This window comes from Siphateles boraxobius, unplaced genomic scaffold (assembly GCF_051911475.1).
Source record: "Siphateles boraxobius isolate OS27281-9 unplaced genomic scaffold, OSU_SipBor_1 35, whole genome shotgun sequence".
Taxonomy (NCBI): Eukaryota; Metazoa; Chordata; class Actinopteri; order Cypriniformes; family Leuciscidae; genus Siphateles; species Siphateles boraxobius.
Window position 1 is genome coordinate 3,059,427 of NW_027508975.1, and position 20,926 is coordinate 3,080,352.

Sequence of the window (20,926 nt, forward strand, 5' to 3'; positions counted from 1 at the left end):
TCACACCAGCATATCAGATGGATATCAGTTCTCACCCAGTATTTGTGTGTTCTCCCATTGTAGTCGCTCTCCTCTCCCCATCTGAAAAAGTGTAATAAAAATCAATGTGCTATTGTGCTTTCACTAAACATTAGCATTCAAATTAACCTAAGAATAGGAATCAACTTATTTGGAGAAAGGGAAGAGAAAATATACACATCCAATCAAAACTACAAATGCAGGGTTTTTTTAGTTTTTTTTTTAACCCAAATTCATTCAATTTCTTAATCAGTATTTTAGTCAGTATAATATAATTACATATTTGACTGATTTTATATATGATATAATCTTTATATTTATTTATATAGTTAATTTTGACATATACCATTTTTCTTCATAAGCTGAACAAGATAAAACAAATTTTAAGAAAAATATGCTTGATTCAAGATAAATTGTCCAACTATAATATATATATATATATATATATATGCACATACATTTATCTTATTTTAAATATGTTTCTACCACAAAACAAGTGAAAATATTGATTTTAGCAGTGAGGAATATTCACCCCAGAGAGCTTTCAAATCTATAAAAATATAATATAATATTATATATTTTTTTTATAATTGATTTGATTTTTCTTACAACATACAGTAGGCAAATAGTTTTATTTCATGTAGTATAAATCTAACAAAAAAAAAATATATATATAGTGAATTTATGTTAATTTAAGGATGCTTTTAATTTAGAATATTTTAGTAGCGAGGAATAATTACATCTTTCTTTCAACTTTGTTTCAAAAAACATTAAAGATACTTCTAAAACCAAAGTGCATCCAGCAAACGGTGGACATGTTCTCCTGATGAGGTGAATTGTGTCCACTTCTCAGAGGAAGGACGTGAGCATCAGGAAGCAGCACACACACACACACACACACACACACACACACACCCCTTACATCTCCTCAAGTCAACAACAACCCAATGGGTTGAACCTTCACCATGCCAAGAACTTCCTCTTGCTTCTCCATTGACCCTTCAGGATCCTTTCATCTGAGTTCAGAATATTCAGCTTGTCAATAACTAGATTGCATCAAGGGGTCTTTATTTGTATATGTGGAAAGTCTGGAATAAATATAGTTTAGTCCTCATCTATTCTAAGGGAAGTTTTCCATCGGACCCGTGAACATATCATTCTGTCCCAAAATAATACTCATCTGCCTTCCATCCCCACAGAGGGGAATCGGTATTCAGTACACTCGGATAACAAACAAAATCACTTAAAAAAGCAATGTGCCCTCATATAACATACATGGGAGAGTTGAAGGGCCAGAACCAATGACTGTGTATTTGGTGCAGCTCAGACCTCTATACGCTCGTATCTCACCATGCGTTCTGTCCTTGGTTTGGACAATAACACACATACCATTGCTTTTGACCTGTGCTGGGTTTAGGCCTCTCTGTCTGCATTGAACAATGCCATTTCCATTACACTGGACATCAATGATCTTTCCACAAACTTTCCCAGGCCCCGGGCTTAGCCGAATGCACCACGGTGGGATTTCCGCGTAAAAACACTGCCGCTGTCCCCCGTATGTTAACTCCACAGGCCTATACAGCGTCCTCTGAACGTCTAGAGCAGCGCGAGAACCGCAGCGTCAGCGAGTGACAGGAGGCCGGGAGAAAAGCCGGGGTTCAGACAGACTCGCCGTCACCAGTGAAGCATGTCACACTCACAGACACCAGCGGCAGGTCAGACCAGGTTACCAGACATACCTGGAGAACACGACCTGACCCTCGGGAACTAAACTATCACTGTCTGGGAAACACTAAGAGCACATTCATGCACACCAAGAGGCACATTTGTTTGAGAAATGCTTCTTTTCTGTAGAGACCGATTCAGAAGACTGCATTTAAATCAAATCAATACAAAATAAAGTACCCTCCCCATGACAAAGTAAAATGGATGGTACTCTGAACATTTTAGATCTTTGTGATGTGAATGTTGAACGAACATGTTCTTCAACCAGTTGCATCCTTCAAGAGTTAATGATTGGTAATTGATGAGAAAACTCTTTTTGTGGACTCTATTGAGGAGAGGCTGGTTGAGAATCACTGCGCAGTGCTGTTAGGGTGTGTTAAGTATGAATGTGCAAAACCAGACAAAGGTTTTGAGGTGCGCGTGTCTGCGGGTGGGACTGGAACGAAGGCCAGTCATCCAGGTGTTTGGTCTGCTAGCAAAAAAGAAAAACATGTCTGAAAGGCCTTGATGTCTCTCTAAGAGTTTGTCTCAAATATTTTCAAAGTCCCTTCAAGGCAAGTCAGTTCAGGGCTATGATGGTGAAGAATGTGGAATGTAGATAGTAGGTTAAACAATATGCCAATGGGGTTAGATAAAAAAAATATTTATTTTTCTTACCCCATTGGCATATTGTTTTATCTCTTTTAGCATAAATCATCCAAATTTGGTGAGGTAAATGAAGAAAAATAAGTTGAAATCAAGAAAATAAGTCTTAATATTTTACTTTTTTAGCTTTTTTATCTTTATTTTTTTTTTATCTTAATTTAATGATGGTATACTGGAATATTTACTTCTGAGAACTTTCAACTCGCACCCAAAAACAAATCATGGTAAAAATCTGCTCAGTGGAGCAGCAGAAATCAGACAAAAATTATAATATATATAATGTGTCTTTAGCTGCAATCATGCTAAAAATAGTATTAATTGTTAAATTATATCTTATTTTTTTCGCATGAACATCAGCAAGAAGCAACTGAAAGCAGTATCAGAAAATAATAACGGCTAAAAAACTCATTCCTCTTGCTTCCATCATAGATGAAAAGTTACACAATGCTGGGACTTACCCTGTTATCCTGACAGAGTGTGTTGCGTGTTTGCGGTACTGTGACGGTCTGTGATAATTGACATCTGTATGTCTGTAAATTCCACTCTTGTACACAAAGAAATCCTCGTGGACCTCCATGATGGCTAGAAAGGGGAAAACCAACATAACACAAACCCATTACGCACAGTTTTTATTCATACAATACAAATTACAGTAGTACTACAGACCTTCACACGTCATTGAATCAATATTTAAAAGCGGATCCTTCATTCTTATCACTCAGGAAAGAAAACACTACGGTTGCTTTCAAAGCCCAATTATGTAATATTCCACAAGCTCACCCAAACCTTTTGTTCCCTTGCAGATAAAAGTGAGATCAAAGTTGCTTCTGCTTATTGTATTGGAGTTCAAAAGAGCTCAAATTCATATGGCATAAAGGACAATTCCTTAAAAACTTGTATGGTACCTGCCGCAACCCTCTCGAGGGCGACCCTGGTGGCGTGACAAGTGAAACCAGTAAAGCTCAATGTTCTGGAAGACTCTGCGTTATGGGAACTACCTGCACCTCCTTACACTTTGGGATTTTCCAGACATTACTAGGAGATCCTAAGCAGTAAACAGAGCCTAATGATCACACACACTCCTGGACATGAAGATCTTTTCATCTCCTGTTTCTCAATATAAGCCAGAGGTTAGGCAGAATTTTTGCCAAGATTAGAAGTGAAATCTGGCGTAAATCCAGGGTTCCCTCCTGTCTGGAACAATACAACAGAACACTGGCACGGGATCATGGAACAGCTCTGAACAACACAAGAACACACACACTCACACCCTCGTCATATTACCCTAGGGGACTTTTCTCAAGAATTCACTGCATATATGATGAGTTTAGGCCTTTTGTCTGAGCTAAGCGCTCTTTGGGCGTCTACAACATCCATGGTGACTAATACGACATAGATTGATCGCTGCTGACTGCATTTACAGTTATTAGGCATGTGCTTTTTACTATTCTTATCCTCTGGCTCACAGTATTAGACAAGCACACACACACACACACACACAGACACACACTTCTGGAGAAATCCATACCTTGCACTGGGCCATTATCCATAATCTCTTTCATAATCTCATTCTCCTGTGAGTGGAAAAGCAGAATCAACATGTCAAGTGAGATCAGTTAGTGAGAATAATCATGCATACTGTATAAACTGACAGTGAATAATGTTATGAAATTAATGTTTTAAATATGAGCAGTATTAAGATGCTTGGGTAAAAACATCTTAATGCACATAATAAACAGACATCCCTCCACATATTATTACGATGAATTGTTTAATTGTTCACCACATTCCTTTGTCACATCTGCGAATGATATACAATCGAAAACACGCCTGGAGACATGTATATATAATGAAAACTATGCATAAAGAGAGACAAATGTGTGGTAAGATATAGCTCAGGGAGAGAATACATTCAACCATGACTACTAATATAAAGCCTCTCCAGACAGTTGTGAATTATTCTTCCCTTTGGCTTTGCGTTGAAGGGTTTTGATTGATGATGAAATTGAGAGCAGAAATGCACACAGATACGTAAATCACTGATGCTTTAACTATTGGTATTATGCAGGCAGAGGTCTGTGTGTTTTATTGAGAGTGTGATGTCAGAACATGTTAGATGTCATAAAACTTGTTTTCCTTGTTTTAAAGAGGACCTATTATGCTTTTTTTACACAGTCAACTTTCTTTAGTGTGTAATGTTGCAGTTTGAGCATGTACAAGCTCTGCAAAGTTGCAAAGCACAAAGTCACTCAAAGAGAGTTATTCTCTATATCAGTGTCACTGTTTCTGAACTCCCTGAAACGCCTCCATTGTAGTCTTGAGTTTTATTCAGGGAACGAACACGTCACAATATTCCACATTTAAATAATTCCTGTCCATACGCAAAATAAAGGGATGAGGCCTGGTTGAGTTAGTAGTGTGTTGAAACTGGCGGTTATGGTAAGAAGCGGGACATTTCCCAAACACGCTCGAAGCGGTTGACCAATCACAACACACTGATCCAACCGACCAATCAGAGCACATTGTGCTTTTCAGAAGGAGGGGCTTCGAGACAGGAACTAAACAGAGCGTTACTGACAGACTGGGAAGAGAGGAGCCGCAACAATGGAGAATATGTGAAAAAGAATGTGTTTTGAACATTCAAGCATGGAAGCCTATTCTAGTAGACCCTAAAAACAAAATCAACTTTGTAAAAGGGTATAAATAGGTCCTCTTTAAAACACCTTTATCTTTAAAATGTAAGATAATAAGACTATTGTCATTTTCTGCAGTGTAGTGTCTTGATTCCAGGGGTCAGGTGACTTACATTGGAGGACAGTCTGTACGGTGGGGTCGACTGATAGACATCATTGTGGTAGCTGTGGCTGTTGGGACAGTGCGCTGTGGCCTGCCTCTTCCCCCGGCCCACCGCTCGAGTTTGCATCATACAGCGAGCCACTTCAGCGGGGCTTTGCTGGGCCGCAGAGAAGGGGTAACACTCCTCAGTCACTACCCTGACAGAAAAACACAGAGACAGATACTTAAACCATAAAAATTGACTGCCATCGAATAAAATTTTTTTTTAGAGCAATTCAAGTTAGTAATAAGTTTGTGAAATGGAAATATAAAATTCAATATATTGACCTTTAAAGCCACTTTTTGTAATAATGAAATGTGTTTAATTCTTCATGTAGGGACTTTTGTCAGCCAATATTGATATATGCAGTTTTCTGACTTGATTACAATACAGTAATAGTCGCATTTCTTATATGCTATAATCTTATGTTCACCAAGGCTATATTTATTTGATAATAAATAGAGTGAAAACATGAATGTAATTTATTCCTGTGATCAAAGCTGAATTTTCAGCATCATTACTCCAGTCTTCAGTGTCACATGATCCTTCAGAAATCATTCTAATATGCTGATTTGGGTCTCAAGAAACATTTTTTATTATTATCGCTGTTGAAAACCCCAAAATATGTCAAAGTTAAAGTATTATTTGTCAAATGCACACCATTTGATTTTTAAGATGAACTGCTCAGATTAGATGTTGAGTGTAAAACATGCAGTGAATTACCCTCTTCTCCTCAGGTACCACCAGGCCCCGTCGATACGCCCCCCGGCGCACCCGTCCTGGTGACGCTTGTCACAGGAGATCAGATTCTGAGGTGAGAGCTGAGGGGTCATGTGACCCATTGACTGAATCGAGATCCGGTCTGATGCAACAGCTAGGAGTGAATCACATATGAGCGTCAGGACAGATTAACTGCATTATGGGTATTATATAACATACACACAACACTGTACTCTGCAGTGTTCTTCTGCTGTGGTCTGTCATGTTTTCTCTTACTCACCTGCAGTTGAAAAAGCCCAGGATGCATTGCAGTTCCCCTGGTCCAATGGCTCATGGATTTTCCCTGGCCATTTTGTAACTGCATTGAAGTTACTTGGCAGATGATCGTTTCCATTCATATTCATCTGCAGAACATAAAGAAAGATTGAATGTTTTTTTTCCTTCACATAAAGCGTATTTTTGTGACTTAATGGTACTTTTTGGCATAGAAGACACAGAATAAAGATTTCCATAAATTCATCCATGGTGTGATTATGAGTGATTTTGGTGGCATAATATAATTATTTCCATATGTGCTCTCTTTCGCAGGGCCAGTGGATGGATGAGAGTCTCCAAAGTCCAAGGTTTACAGGAGCAAAATACTACACAGACTTAGTGTGGTTATATAACGATGATTTGTTAATTTTGTGGGGTTTTGGAAAAATCCCAATGGAAATTCTAGAAAGTAACTTTCTTCTCTGTTCCATCAATAATAATAATAAAAAAGTCAAAGTAAACATCCCAGTAATGTCCTTTATCATTACAAAGGCTCACTTTATACCTGGTTTTAATATCTGTCTCAGGTGATTCGATGACAAGAGGTTAGCTGACACACATTACTATTTACATTAATGGTATTTACAATACAGTATTATTGACTGTTTTCCATATTAAAATATTTAAAAAAAATTGTAATCTTGATATTAAAACTGAATTTTCAGCATCATCACTCCAGTCTTAAGTGTCACATGATCCTTCAGAAATCATGCTGATACGATGATTTGTTATCAATGTCATATTTTTGTGGAAACTGTAATACATTTTTTTCCAGGATCCTTTGATGAATAGAAAGTTCCTTTATTTGAAAAAAATAAATCTTTTGTGATATTATAAATGTCTTTACTGTCACTTTTGGTAAACTGAATGCCTGCTTGCTGAATAATAAGCGTAGCGTCAGTTCTGGCAGGCCACGTTAGTCAACTCGCATCAGCTGACTCTCAGCTGATCCATATCTACCTATAGGAATATGACGCCTATAACTGTATATATAAGCTCCTTCAGTATTATCAACAGCTATCGCGTTTCTCAGGAGCTAATTACCCTCCTCCATCCCCAGCTCCACCAGTCAGGATTTGGCATTCTGAATTAGACTAAAATTCTCTAATTATGTTGTACAAATTTTTTTACTAATGATACCTGCAATACATTCATGTCGGTTCTGTTCTGTTTACCCAAAGCGGGGTTATTGCTGCTCTCCTGCTCTTATCAATGCAAGACTGCATGGATGTGCAGGGAGTTCTTGCCCAGAACAGAACCGTACCGCCAATCCTAACTAAATTGTCAATCATATTTGACGATAGTGGCCAACTTTTGAACGGTAAATACATCTCCAGTGACCACTTATGATCATACTTCATCGAAGGGAGGGTCTCTGAATTTATGACATCATGCATTCATTACATCGACTCAGTGTAGTGATGTAGATCAAGTACAAAAAAAGGTTGAGAAAATTCACTGTTCCTCCCAAAATGTATTGGACCCTGTTTACACCTGTGATTAGCCAAAACTGATGTTAATACCAGGACTCCAGGAGGGAACATATAACCCTAAACTTAACTTTAACTCTATAATGCAGAGACATATTCATGCTTGTCTTACATCTCCCAAATCTATAAGACCCCAGAATTCTTGTGTCATATTTCGCATCCCAAGGATTATGAATGTCCTGGATGAGGAATGCATTAGCACTCTGTGTGCCTCTCCCTCTTTGGTAATGCACAGCAGCTTGTTGCCGTCCTCCTACATTCCAGCCTGTGATATCTTCATGATTCTCCCTGACAGCTAGCAGATATGATCGCTGGAATGCAGGTGCTTGTCGAGTGACCGCCGCTGCAGTGGTAAATTGCGGTGGTTAAAGGGCCCCTGAAGGGCCACGTCTCGCAGCAACACTTGACCCGATGGGGAACATGAGCAATCGCACTGAGCAAAGACAATACAACAATGAGAAAATAAAGTGTGTGCGGCACTCAGTCCACTCATTAGTGTGCGTGCCGAGTGGGTTTCAGGCAGATAGAGGCTTTATAAACGGCCCAGGCTCGACAGGTGGAGACGTGTTGGAGAATGTGGGATGGAGAGTAAAGAGAATAGGGGAAGTGGAGGAGGGCTACGGCACCATAGAGCTTTTTTTTCGCTTAAGTTGAGACGCTTTAGTTGATATCATACAGAATATCCTCTGAAGTGTTACTAGAATCTGATTTCGTATATAGTTCGCTTTTGAATATAAAAATGTCTACACAATGTAGAGTACTTGCTCTGGCCCTTGTTTTGGATGATTATCATAAATATGAGTTTCCTAGGTAAAAATTGGACATGAACAAAAATCTCAAGTCGTATTTCCCACTGAGAGGCTCTGGGATAATCTTGATACCCAAGCTTGATAACTGAGCGGTAACAGGTGTGTAGCGCACCTCACATATTTGGCCTCTACCATGGTTTACATTGGTTATTTTGAAGTTTCATTTATTATGTTTTTGTTACTTTATTTAAATCCAAAATATTGCAAATAATACAATACAAAAATATATAATATAATACAATATGATAATATAAAAATTATAATACAAAACAATAACCTTTTTTTCAGGCTTCTGATTGGCCAACATGGCTTTACGGTTAGGATTATATCGCCACCTGTTGGTTTGGCATGCTCTTGACAGCGCATCCTAGCATGTTATTGCGTTTTCATGTGGACGGACATTTTTTTTAAACCATGCTTGTGTGGATGAGATTTTTTTTCTTTTAAATGAAGGAGGAGTTAGTCAGAGTTGTCCAGCCACAGTAAAAAGGTCACAGTGACCTTAGTGTTTTGTTTTGTTGTTACTTTGTTAACAGGAGAGATTTATAAATTTTTTGGGCCCGCTTAATTTTTATTAGTTTCAGTTAACTTCCATCTTAAGTATTTGATTTTTCTATGGACTTTGTTTGGAAATGATCTTCGTTACATCTGCCCTTGTATATTTATATATTTTTGTTCTTTTGTTGGAACAAAATAAACCTTCTTTTCATCTGTCCACTACCTGTCCTGCCTGTCACGACCGCCACAAGCGGGCAATACACTTTAAACATGGCGAAGGGGAGAACAACTGCTACTGTGTGTGACTGGTATTCTTTACATCGTCTCGTCACAAGTCACAAAATTGTTAAAGTAGTGCATATTTACATATGAACGATTTTTTTGAAGCATATAATGTTTTATACACAACAAAAATAGCCTGTATTTGACAGAAATTCCAGAGTTCTAGATACTGAATATAGATATTACAGTGAATGTTTATATGGTTGTCAATAAATGGGACACTAAATATCTTTTTGGCTTTAATAAGAATTTCCACGAAAAATAGGCAAGAATAAAAATGGTGTCCTCCAGGATTCCTGTTCCTTAAGACAACAAGGCAACAAACTCGTAACCACAACTGGGAAGTGGGAAGTACACTTCCGATAGCATGTAAATGGAGCATAAATACGCAGAGAAACTGAAAGCCTCAGTAAACCACATCAAATAGCACACATCCAGACAGACTCATCCAGGATTAATTCACTGTACCATAATGCACTGCAACCAGCTGATGCACAGTAAAGATCAAACAACAGTCTGATTTCCGAATCATTCTCTTATTCTTGCTTTGCTGATTCCTAACAGCACACTGCATTACACAGAAGATCGTTGCACAGAGCGTGAGAACGGATAATCAGAGAGCCGTCGATGGGCATAAACAGAAGAATAAAGAGATTATCTACATACTTGATTATGATTGGTCAGTCGTGGCATTCTGGTCTAGCTTCCTTTATCATTCAACTCAAATTAATGTTCTATGTTCATCTATTTATTTAGTAAGTAGCGATGAAATAAATAGATATTTAACATGGCAAATCAAATACTTAATCAGCATGTTTATCTAAAAAAAATTTTTGTCTAAAATAATAAGAGAACACATTTTGAAGTTTCATTTTCTTATCTGGCTAATTTTTTTAAGCACATTTACTGTTCAAAAGTCTGGGGTCAGTAAAAAAAAAAAAATTTCAGCAAGAACACATTAAATTGATCAAAAGCAACTGTAAGAAATGTATAACGTTACAAAAGATTTATATTTCAAATCAATGCTTTCTATTCCTCAAAGAATCCTGAAAAAAAAAAAATATCAAGTGGTTTCAACAAAAATATTAAGTTGCTCAACTGTTTTCAACATTGATAATAAGCAATATTTCTTGAACAGAGCATATTAGAATGATTTCTGAAGGACCATGTGACACTGAAGATTGGAGTAATGATGCTGAAAATTCAGCTTTGATCACATAAATTGTTTTTTAAAATGTAGTAAAATAGAAAAAATAATAATAATATTTCCCAATATTACTGTTTTTACTGTATTTTTGATCAAATAAATGCAGGCATGGTGAGAAAGAGGCTTCTTTAAAAAATAAAAAATTGAAAAAAATCTTACTGACCCAAACTTTTGATTGTGTAAATCTCACAAAATGTCAGTATATTTGTGTGTAAAACAACAATAACCAAAACCTAATTCAAGAAATAGTCTCAGAAATCAAGCAAATGTATCTTGTTTTAAGAATGTGTAGTTATTTTTAGTGGAAATTAAGACCAAGTGAACTCTTTCACGTTCCTGCTTTGCTTCTGACAGTCTGACTACACATTAACCCTTTACCTAACGGTTACTTATTTACACTAATAGAAGATGTCTTGATACTGAGCGGCTGCAGATGACTCTCACCTGCATCTCATTCATGTTCATAATGGTCCGTGAGGGGCGTTGTGTGCCCAGTCGATACCGCAGACCCTCGTCCAGGCTCATACCCCAGAACTGGCTGTAGTTTGCTGCCCTCCAACTGAAGAGAGAAAAGATAGAGAGTGAGTAGGAGAGAGGAAAATGTGTGCACTAGCTATATAATAACACCTGTAATAACACACTAGATGGGATCCTGATGCTCACCCGTAGCCTCTCCTGTTGATCTCTTGGATCATCTCATCCTCTATCAGACAGGCATGATCCTCACATTCCCAGTGCCCATTTTGACCACATGTACTGTGGGAGACAAATAAAAACTGTTAGTGAAAAGATCTGTAAACTTTCCATACAAATAGGGTACATAATAAGGCCTGGAAAAAAAATAACATTTTCTTTTTTACCGAACAGTCAGTGACAGGAAATGATCTTCATAAAATGTTTCTTGTCAATCTCAGGATGAAAAAGTAAATATTGTATAAAATTCTATTCATTTGATAAGAGGTTTACCATTTTAAGGTTCAGATTTAATAAATAGGGCAAATTAGCGTGAGACAGCAATCATATAAAAGCTTGGCTTGTGAAATGTGAAAATAAAAGAACAACTCATTTCTTCAAGCGCAAAATGGGTAAGACATGCTTTTTACGACATTAAATAACGGCCCAGATACCAGTAAATTAACTTCCACAAACAATCTTGCGTGATGGATTTAAATTTGAAATTGATTTGATTGATTACTCTGAAACGGAAACTCCAATAAATGCATATTCAATAAGGTCAGCTGCAAAAATAACTCCGGTAAATCTGGCCCTTAACTTTTAAATTACTTTTAAAATGGTTTAAAATCCTTTATTTAACACATAAACTCTTACAAAGTCATAATTGTGACATTATCTATATCGAATAGTCAAGAAGGTTAAGATGTCTTTGGAGTTCACAATTTTAAGTGTGGGATACAAACATTTCTATGCGTTCCCTCTTCCTTCCCTCGTTTATGTGGTTGTAATAAAAAAAGTAACAAATCCTTCCCTCGTGGGTCAATTTGACCCCCTTAGGAATGAATGGAATGCCAGGAATGCTTCAGTATACATAGAAAAACCTAAAAAATATCCTTAAAATTAAAACTGGACTTTACTAAAAAAAGGGTTTTATAATATCTACATGCATATCTGAATGCATACTGAAGAGATAAACTCAAGAGCTGACTTTAGGACCCAGTGGAACAGCTCATTTGCTCCATATAGAGCTATAAAGAGACACCAGTGTGAGATATTTTGAGCTGATTTGAGCTGGTTATGCATGTATTTGGAGAGTTATTTTGAATTTAAGTTGAAAGAATGTAAAGAATGTGCTTAAATTATATATTTTATTGATAAAATCTAGTAATTTAAAGGTACAAAAAAAGAAAAAAAATCAGCATAAAATTATATAAGCTTTCGGGACAAAAAAATAAACAACTAAATTTTAGGGCTTCGGGTCATTTTGACCCGCGAGGAAGGATTTGTTACAGGATGCATTTCATGCTGATAAATTTTATGACAAGTCATGGGATCGTATTTGTGGAAAGTGAGTGTTCCTGGCTTTAAAACCCCTCATTGTTCCTTCTATTGACAGTGGCGTTTCTGAGGACTGAAGTAACTTTTAGATTAACTTTTAGAATAATAAACAACATGGTGTGTTTATATAAGTGTTTTAAAACAGAGAAGGGAAATGTAGACAGACGTCAGAATGAATGAAGTTGTTCAGACATATTCTACATTTGAGACACAAAACAAGAGGAATGAAATGAGCGAGTGTGTGAGAGAGGCCTGTGAGCCTTTTAAGGCTGCAGCTCTTGAAGAAATATCCATTTTTAGTCAGTCTGAGTGAGGAGAGGAGGTTCAATAGGCTTGACGTATGAGAGGAACGTGGACTAAAAGAGGAAGAGGAGAGCCGCTGCTGAGGCTTTACTAGAAAGTCACGAGAGTAAAATTAAAGTGCCCCTATATGTTTTTTTCAGATACTTCCTTTCATGTAGTGTGTGATATAGCAGTTTGTGAATGCAAAAAATCTGCAAAGTTGCAAAGATCAACAAATTTGCATAATGCCAGCCTTTGGTCTTCATTGGCTGCTCGCAAACAACGTCTAATTTGCCCCGCCCTCAAACACTGTAGTCGTAGCGTGTTGTCGACATGTCAGAGCTGCAACCCACTATAATGCACTTCCAAAGGTTGATACTCAAATTGATACGGTAAAACCAATGGCATCTTTACAGTTCATATCACTGTGTATCAAGTGCTGAGGAAGAGCTGAACTTCAGATATGGTAATAGGTGCTTAGTTTCCAACACGGGCTGTTAGCGGTCGACCAATCACAACAGACTGGGCCATCTGACCAATCAGAGAAGAGCAGGCTCTCGGAAAGGAGGGGTTTAGAGAGTCTGAATCCTTTATCGAACCGTTTCAGACACTGAGAAAAGAGCTGATGCTGCAATGCATTATGTATTATGAGAAAATGAAAGTGTTTTTTGACCTTGGATGCATGTAAACCTATTGTAGGAGAAGATTAGAAGATTAATTTGAGCATCTGTCCAACTATGCACATGAATGAAGCCTCAAATCGTGTGTGTGGCATGCAAAGGTTTGCTATTATTTTGCCTTGCAGACAATGAAATAGTGGGGAAAACGTATTCCCTCAAACATATCTTTTTTTTTTATTTGAGTCAGTAGGCAATGAACTAGCAACCACTCCGAACACCCTAGCAATGAGTTTCACAATCACATTCTTCCTCAGTAAAATTCTAGTTGCACATAGCAGATTCCTTTTCTTCTTTCTGTCAGGTGACACAAATTGAAAGTCCTTGCGCTAAAGCTTCACACAGTACTTCAGATTGAGACATAAATTCACACACCAGCGCACACAGGCTGGTTGAAAGTTACAAAAGGTCTTCAGAGTTCAAAAGTGTCAAGTGACCTGTTGTCAGAAGCCGAGTTTCCCATTCTGTCACGCTTCACTGTAATGCTCAAATCAGCATCCTGATACAACCCTGGAGGTCTCTGACATGCCCTACGTTACAGAGCAAACATATTTATGTGCTTTCTCTGTGTTTACATTTCATAGTAATCTCTAAAAGATGACAGCTGGTTGAATGTATGGGTTCCAGCAGGTGGCTCATATACATATGGCTTGGAAAAAAGAGATTTAGATTGATAAAACTGTCTGCAAAAAAATACATTTAAAAATAAATCCAGTAAAAATATGTAAATCCTAAAAGCGAGATAACTTAAAGGGGTTGTTCATCCGAAAATGAAAATTCTGTCATTAGTTACTTCATCTTCGGAACACAAATGAAGATCTTTTTGATGAAATCTGAGAGATTTCTGTCCCTCCATTGACAGCTACGCAACTACCACTGACGCTTCAAAAAGTTCATAAAAAGATTGTGAAACTAATCCATATGAATTGAGCGGTTCAGTCCAAATTTTCTGAAGACTCGTTCGCTTTATATGATGAACAAATTAAATTTAGGCTTTTATTCACATTTAAACATAGATCAGCGAACATAAACAGAAGCTCAACCAAACTTGCTTGATGCGAGAGAACAAACCTCATTGGTTCTTGCAGAAGCTCAAACGTGATGCGTAACACGAGAATGAACCTCATTGGTTCTTGCAGAAGCTCAAATATGATGCGCAACACGAGAATGAACCTCATTGGTTCTCACACGTCAAGTGAACATGCTTGAGCTTCTGTTTACCACAACTGATGGGTGCGCTGATCAATCTTTAAATGTGACTAAAAGCCTAAATTCAATCTTAAGAATCATATAAAGCGATTGTGTCTCTTCAGACAATTTGGACTAAACCGCTCAATTCATATGGATTTTAAGCGTCAAAGTTTTAGTTGGGTTGCTGTCAATGGAGGGACAGAAATCTCTCAGATTTCATAAAAATAAAAACTTCATTTGTGTTCCAAAGATGAATAAAAGTCTTACGAGTTTGGAATGACATGTGGGTGAGTGATTAATGACAGAATTTTCATTTTTGGGTGAACCCGCCTCTATCATAGCATATATAGTTTTAAAACATTTCTAAAATATATCTGCAAAAGAATTGTGAGGCTGTGAGCTGCAGGTTACCTTGGTTAAAAGCCTTTGGGTTACAAGTTCCTCTCATAACTACAAAGATTGCAATGCTTATGGCTGTAACATTTACACTATAGTGCCAACAGAGACTAATGGGACTTTACATCCAGGTGTTTGTGAGAGAGATGTGGTCATGCTGCGACACCAGCAGTGCTCATCCCATCACTGACTGAAGGACAGATCCTACAGGAGCCGATACAAGCTAAACCTCCGGCACAGTCCAGTGAGACTTGAACTCAGGAAATAAAATTTCTGCCATAAAACATGGTCTTCATCAACTAATCAAAGATCCCACCAGATTTGGAAAAACACGAAATTCTATTTTGGACCTCATCTTCACTAATCAACCTTCTAAGTATAGTATATCTGGAGTAATGAATACAGCAGTTTCTGATCATTCACTAATATATGCCATTAGGAAATGTCTTAAACAGCCAAAATCTCATAAAAATAGTTACATTAAAAAAGTACCAAATTCAAAATTGTCTCAGTTTAATGCTGAATTTGCTGATACCGATTGTAGTAGTGAGATGTCTTTGCAAGATCCTGATCATGTTCTATCAAATTTTCATAAAAGAGTGGAGACAATACGTCAAAAATGTACTACTACTTGTAAAATATACATCTTGCAAAATACAATACCTTGGGTAACTCCTGACATTATGCAGCTTTTAAAAAAGAAGGCCACCTATTTGAAAGCATACAGATCATTAAAACACCTGAGGCTAAGCATATTTTCACACAGTTCAGAAATAAGTGCAATTTTGAATTATTCAAAGCAAAACAGCTATATTTTGAAAATCAAATAAATCGAACGATTTCCAACAAAAGAACATTATGGAAAACAATTAAATCTATAACTGGTGAAAATAAAATAATAAAATAATAACAGTTTACAACTATCCATAAATGGTACTCTTCTCACTGATCATGATAAAATTGCTAATTCTTTCAACGAGTATTTTGTTGCATCTGTTCAGAGGTTATCTTCGGGATTTATTGTTCCTCAGTTTCTCCCATCAGTACCGGCGGCATCTCAGCAAATTCTCCTTTTCTGAAATTGCACAAAGCGATATAACTAACATTTTGGGTTGTTTGAATGCTTCTCATGCTTGTGATGCAAATAATTTAAATATGATTTTTCTTAAAACTCACGCTAGTACACTTATTCCGCTATTCCATCATTTAGTTAATCTGTCTATTAGGCAATCAGTATTTCCTGCCATGTGGAAAACAGCCCAGATCACCCCGATTCTTGAGTCTGAGGATCCAACTAATATCCCGAATTACCGCCCAATTGCAATTCTCCCAACTGTTTCTAAGTTACTTGAAAAAACATTATATAATCAATGAATTAATCACCTTGAATACAATAACCTGCACAGTGATTGTCAGCATGGTTTTCGACCATTGCGGTCAACTATGTTGGCTTTGCTGCTTTTTACTGAGCAGATACGGACGTCTTTAAATAAAGGTCAGGTTACTGCAGTCATATACATAGACTTTCGAAAAGTCTTCGATACTGTCAATCATCAAATTTTGCTAAATAAACTTTTTTCTTTTCATTTGTCCTCCTCTGCAATAGATATGTTTAAATCATATTTAAGTGATAGATCTCAGACTGTAAGAATCGGCTCAGTAACATCACAGTCACGAGTGTGTTCTATGGGAGTTCCACAGGGTTCCTTTACTTTTCCTTATGTACATTAATGATCTTCCTAATGTGTTTGATGTTTCTAGTACGTTGTTATATGCTGATGACACTGTCATTTTTTTGTCTGGCTCAGATATTGATACAATTAATTACAAACTTAACTCAGACCTACAGAATCTACATGATTGGCTCCAGGATAACCATTTAACACTGAATACTAAGAAAACAGAATGTATGTATTTCTATTCATCTAGGAAACAACTGTCTATATCAAATTTCATCACCTTTTCTAATCAAAAACTTTCAATTGTATCCACGTATAAGTATCTGGGAGTCTCTCTTGACTCACATCTTACTTATCGTGACCATGTCCAAATTTTAATCAGAAAGTTAAACCAAAAGTTATTTGTTTATAGTAAAATTAGATCATATCTACTGCATTCTGTTTCTAAAACATATCTTCATGCCATTATATAGTCCACTCTGTCGTATTGTTTACCTGTTTGGTCACTCACAACAAATGAGATCCTTGAACCTGTAGAGAGACTCTATAATAGAGCCTATAAGATCCACAACAGGCTTCCAGGCTGGACTCACCACTGTGTTGCACTATCTTTGAGTAATGCCTTGACATTTCAGAACTATAGAATAAGCCATGGTTTGAACCTTTTTTATCAGATTTTAAATGGTCATCCTGCTGTGGGATTGACTGCGGTGGCTCCAAAACTCAGTTCAAGGCTCGAACGCACTACGAGATCTGTTGCAGATGGACTTCTTAGGAACTGCTGTGGACAGAGATCTTTTTTTAATTTGCTCACTAGAGCCTGGAATGAGACTCCACAGCACATCAGATCTATAACATCAATAAGACTATTTAAACAAACTTTTGCTCACCATCTGATGGACAGGTATATCTGTGACAACTGAGATGGCTTTATGGCCTCCTGCTGATGCTTGTTTACTATCGTGGTTTGTGTGCTTGTTGTGTGTTTGTTATTGAATGGTCCTGGAGTTCTGTCATGTTTGAGGTATTTCTGTTCTGCAGAACAGGAACCTGCTGAAAATCAGTTTTATACTGAGTCAGGCCCGATTGCTCTTAATCTTTTCCTGTTTAAATAAAAAAATAAAATAGATAAAAAATAAATAAAAAATCTCAGGATTATAGCGGTGAATGTGAACCAGAGGAAACAACAACTGCACTGGGACAGCAGCCATGCAGTATTTTATCTATCTCTACCACCACAGGAAGCAGGAGAACGTGAAAAAGATCCTGATAAAATAAGAACTGAAAAGAGGCGAGATATCGTGGCATTGCCAGGAGGTCTGCGGTCGGTGCGATCACAGAAAGCACCAACTACCAGATAACTACCAAACTACCAGATAAAATCATGTTGGATCAACAACAGACTGATTCAGGGATACAATCAAAAACACATCTACAAGCAGAAGACAAAACAGGAGCATTTTGGAGTACTTTTTTCATGCTGAGGCCGGGAAAAAAATCCTCACATTAAAATTCCTTCATGGCAAAAAAAGAAAAGAAAAGAAAAAAAGGGTTTTTTCTTGTTGCCCAGAAAAACCATTAAAACATGAAGGTACAATTATTAACTAAAGATAAAATTTTCAAGTCAAATTTATCTAATTTTACGAAGATTATGTTTTATCAAGCTGACCCTGTATGTACTGTAGTAAGTAGGATAGCAACAGGGCATTGCAAGGATTGACTGCTCCCATATTTATGTCGTAATATATACTAAAATATACAGTGTTAGGGAGTTACATTTAAAAGTAATGCATTATAATTTCTAAAAAAGTAACTAACTAACGTTACTTATTCTCACCTGGGCTGGGCTTGCTTGTTTGTTTTTTAATAACAACAAAACAAAGGCTACATTTTTTGCAAATGTAAAGGCCCTTTCACACCAAACGTGAAATGAATAAGCCTCATGCTGAAGGAAATGGAAATTCACATCTGTACAGTAGAGGTCAATAAATGAAAAATTATTTATTTGAGTAAGTATTAAGTAAATTTATTAAGTAACTCAGATATGTTGTTGTAAATTTAAAAGTAATGCATTATTTTGCTTGTTATACTTTAATCTGTAAAGTAATCTGATTACGTAACGTCCTGGTTGCGTATGCAACCCACCGTTCCCTGAAGGAGGGAACGGAGGACGTAGTCGACGCGACTGAAATGGGATCACGCTAGGGAGCCTATCATCTTCGAGTACTATTGAACGAGCCAATGTAATTGGCGTGCGTGATTCGCATCACACACTCCGCCCCCGCGGCGCGGGTATAAATACGGAAGTGGATGCACGCACTAATTGCTTTTCGCTGAGGAGCCGAGAGTAACCCGGGGTCAGCGGTGGTCCAGCGGTAGTGGCAAGGGGACTACGTCCTCCGTTCCCTCCTTCAGGGAACGGTGGGTTGCATACGCAACCAGGACGTTCCCTTTCAGTCGATAACGTCGGACGTAGTCGACGCGACTGAAATGGGATCAACCATTGAACACGCCACTAACGCTGCCACCTTCCAGTGCCTAAACCAAAGCCTCCTGATGCCCCCGCAAACTTAAGGCGGGGAAGGACAGGGCTTAGGCCAGGGAAGTCACTGCTGTTCCTACAGGACCACTGGGAAAGCGTTCCCCATACGTTGGAAGGAAGGGACGCTGCGGAAGCCACATCCAACCCAGAGGGAGGTAATGTGGAGAATACACATATGAACTGGGCGGAAACCGGGCAGTCTAACATATGGAATGTCACTGGGGTGGCTCCAGCCTAAGACGGGGGGAGACACACCGGACAGTGACGGCAGAGAGACTCTGCCGAGGGAAGACACGGGCTCACCGCAGGGAGCCGTATCGTGGAAGAATACACATATGGGGTCACCGAAGGGACCGCAACATATGGACCCAGCCTAACACAGGTTCCACACTGCTTACGAGTGGTAGGCCTAACACCAGACGTTCCGCACGTCCGACGTCGGAGGGGTGTGGAGGAACTCAACAGGGTTCAATTTTAAGGGAACTCAACTGGAGTAGAAAGGCGCACGTATCCAGTCCATAGGAGGGGAATGGCGCAGCAAGCCGACACTTGAACCGGGCTCACGGTGAAACTGGCTTCATGAGAAGGGAGCCCACGGGAAGCAGCGGTTCAACCAGGTGTCGTCCAGCCCCCAACTCTAGAATCTGTTTAGCAAAGTATATCGTCAACGCCCAGGCGGAGCACTTTACACTCATCATAGAGGAGCTCAACACCTAAGTGGACATGTTGCATCTCGGATCTTTGCCGAAATGAAGGCAAGCACTAAGTGCAACTTTGCATGGAAACAGCCTTCCCTCTCTGCTGAATTCCAACAGATATTTGAAGAGCTGGTCTGAGGTCTATGACTTGCATTCTGTACACGTCCAAGCGAACGGACAGAGAAGCCAGGGCTGGATCTGCCTCCTCCAGGGCAGCGCTTGCAGGCTCACCACCTGCTCCTATTACGGGAGAGGTAGGAACCTTGGGCACAATCCGAGCCGGGGTCTCAGCTTGTGAGAGTTAGCCGGCCCAGACTCCAGGCACAATACGTTGACCGAAAGCGAGCAAGTCCCTACCCTCTAGTAGAGACCACGCGAGCAGGAGAACTGATATAACAGAATTTTTAACTCACTACCTGCAGTGGCTCAGGGGCGGTCTCTGCAGTGCATCGCACCAGGGACAAGGCCCAAGAGGATAAAGAGGGACACAAGGATTTACAAGACCTTGCTCCTCAGGAACCTGATGACCAGAACGTGCTTCTGCATACTTCTGCAACACGATGAGCGTCGTTTAAACACCGAGGCAACATCATTTTGAGGGTGATTTAGGAAAACAGCCTACTGCAACCCATTTTGCAGGAATGAGAGCACTGAAGTGATCGAAAGCTTTCAGGATCTCCTCAGGAGAGAAGACGCACTCAACGACTAGGTTCCACTTCTAAAGGCGTAAGCACGCTACCCCATTCTAGGGGGTGCTCGCAGAAGTGATGGTAACTATCACATGTTCTTGTGATAGCCACCTGAACCTCCGCGTTCAGATGTAAGACCACCCGGAACCTCCGGGGGAAGAACGCGTGTGCCATCGTGCCCCGTCCCCAAAAGAGTTTCCAGGGGAAGTCAGGA

At 38.7% G+C, this 20,926-nt stretch overlaps 1 protein-coding gene across 2 annotated transcripts in view; it reads right to left on the reverse strand.

Moving 5' to 3' along the window:
• Nucleotides 1–20,926, reverse strand: part of tinagl1 (tubulointerstitial nephritis antigen-like 1) — a 41,032-nt gene that overhangs the window by 2,574 nt on the left and 17,532 nt on the right. For both annotated transcript variants that reach the window (XM_077195950.1, XM_077195949.1), the window contains exons 4-11: nucleotides 11,209–11,301; nucleotides 10,990–11,104; nucleotides 6,225–6,348; nucleotides 5,948–6,098; nucleotides 5,195–5,381; nucleotides 3,917–3,962; nucleotides 2,847–2,970; nucleotides 36–81 (exon numbers count right to left, since the gene is read on the reverse strand). In XM_077195950.1, the coding sequence (XP_077052065.1) occupies nucleotides 36–81; nucleotides 2,847–2,970; nucleotides 3,917–3,962; nucleotides 5,195–5,381; nucleotides 5,948–6,098; nucleotides 6,225–6,348; nucleotides 10,990–11,104; nucleotides 11,209–11,301 (886 nt within the window). The remainder of the gene's footprint in view (nucleotides 1–35; nucleotides 82–2,846; nucleotides 2,971–3,916; nucleotides 3,963–5,194; nucleotides 5,382–5,947; nucleotides 6,099–6,224; nucleotides 6,349–10,989; nucleotides 11,105–11,208; nucleotides 11,302–20,926) is intronic.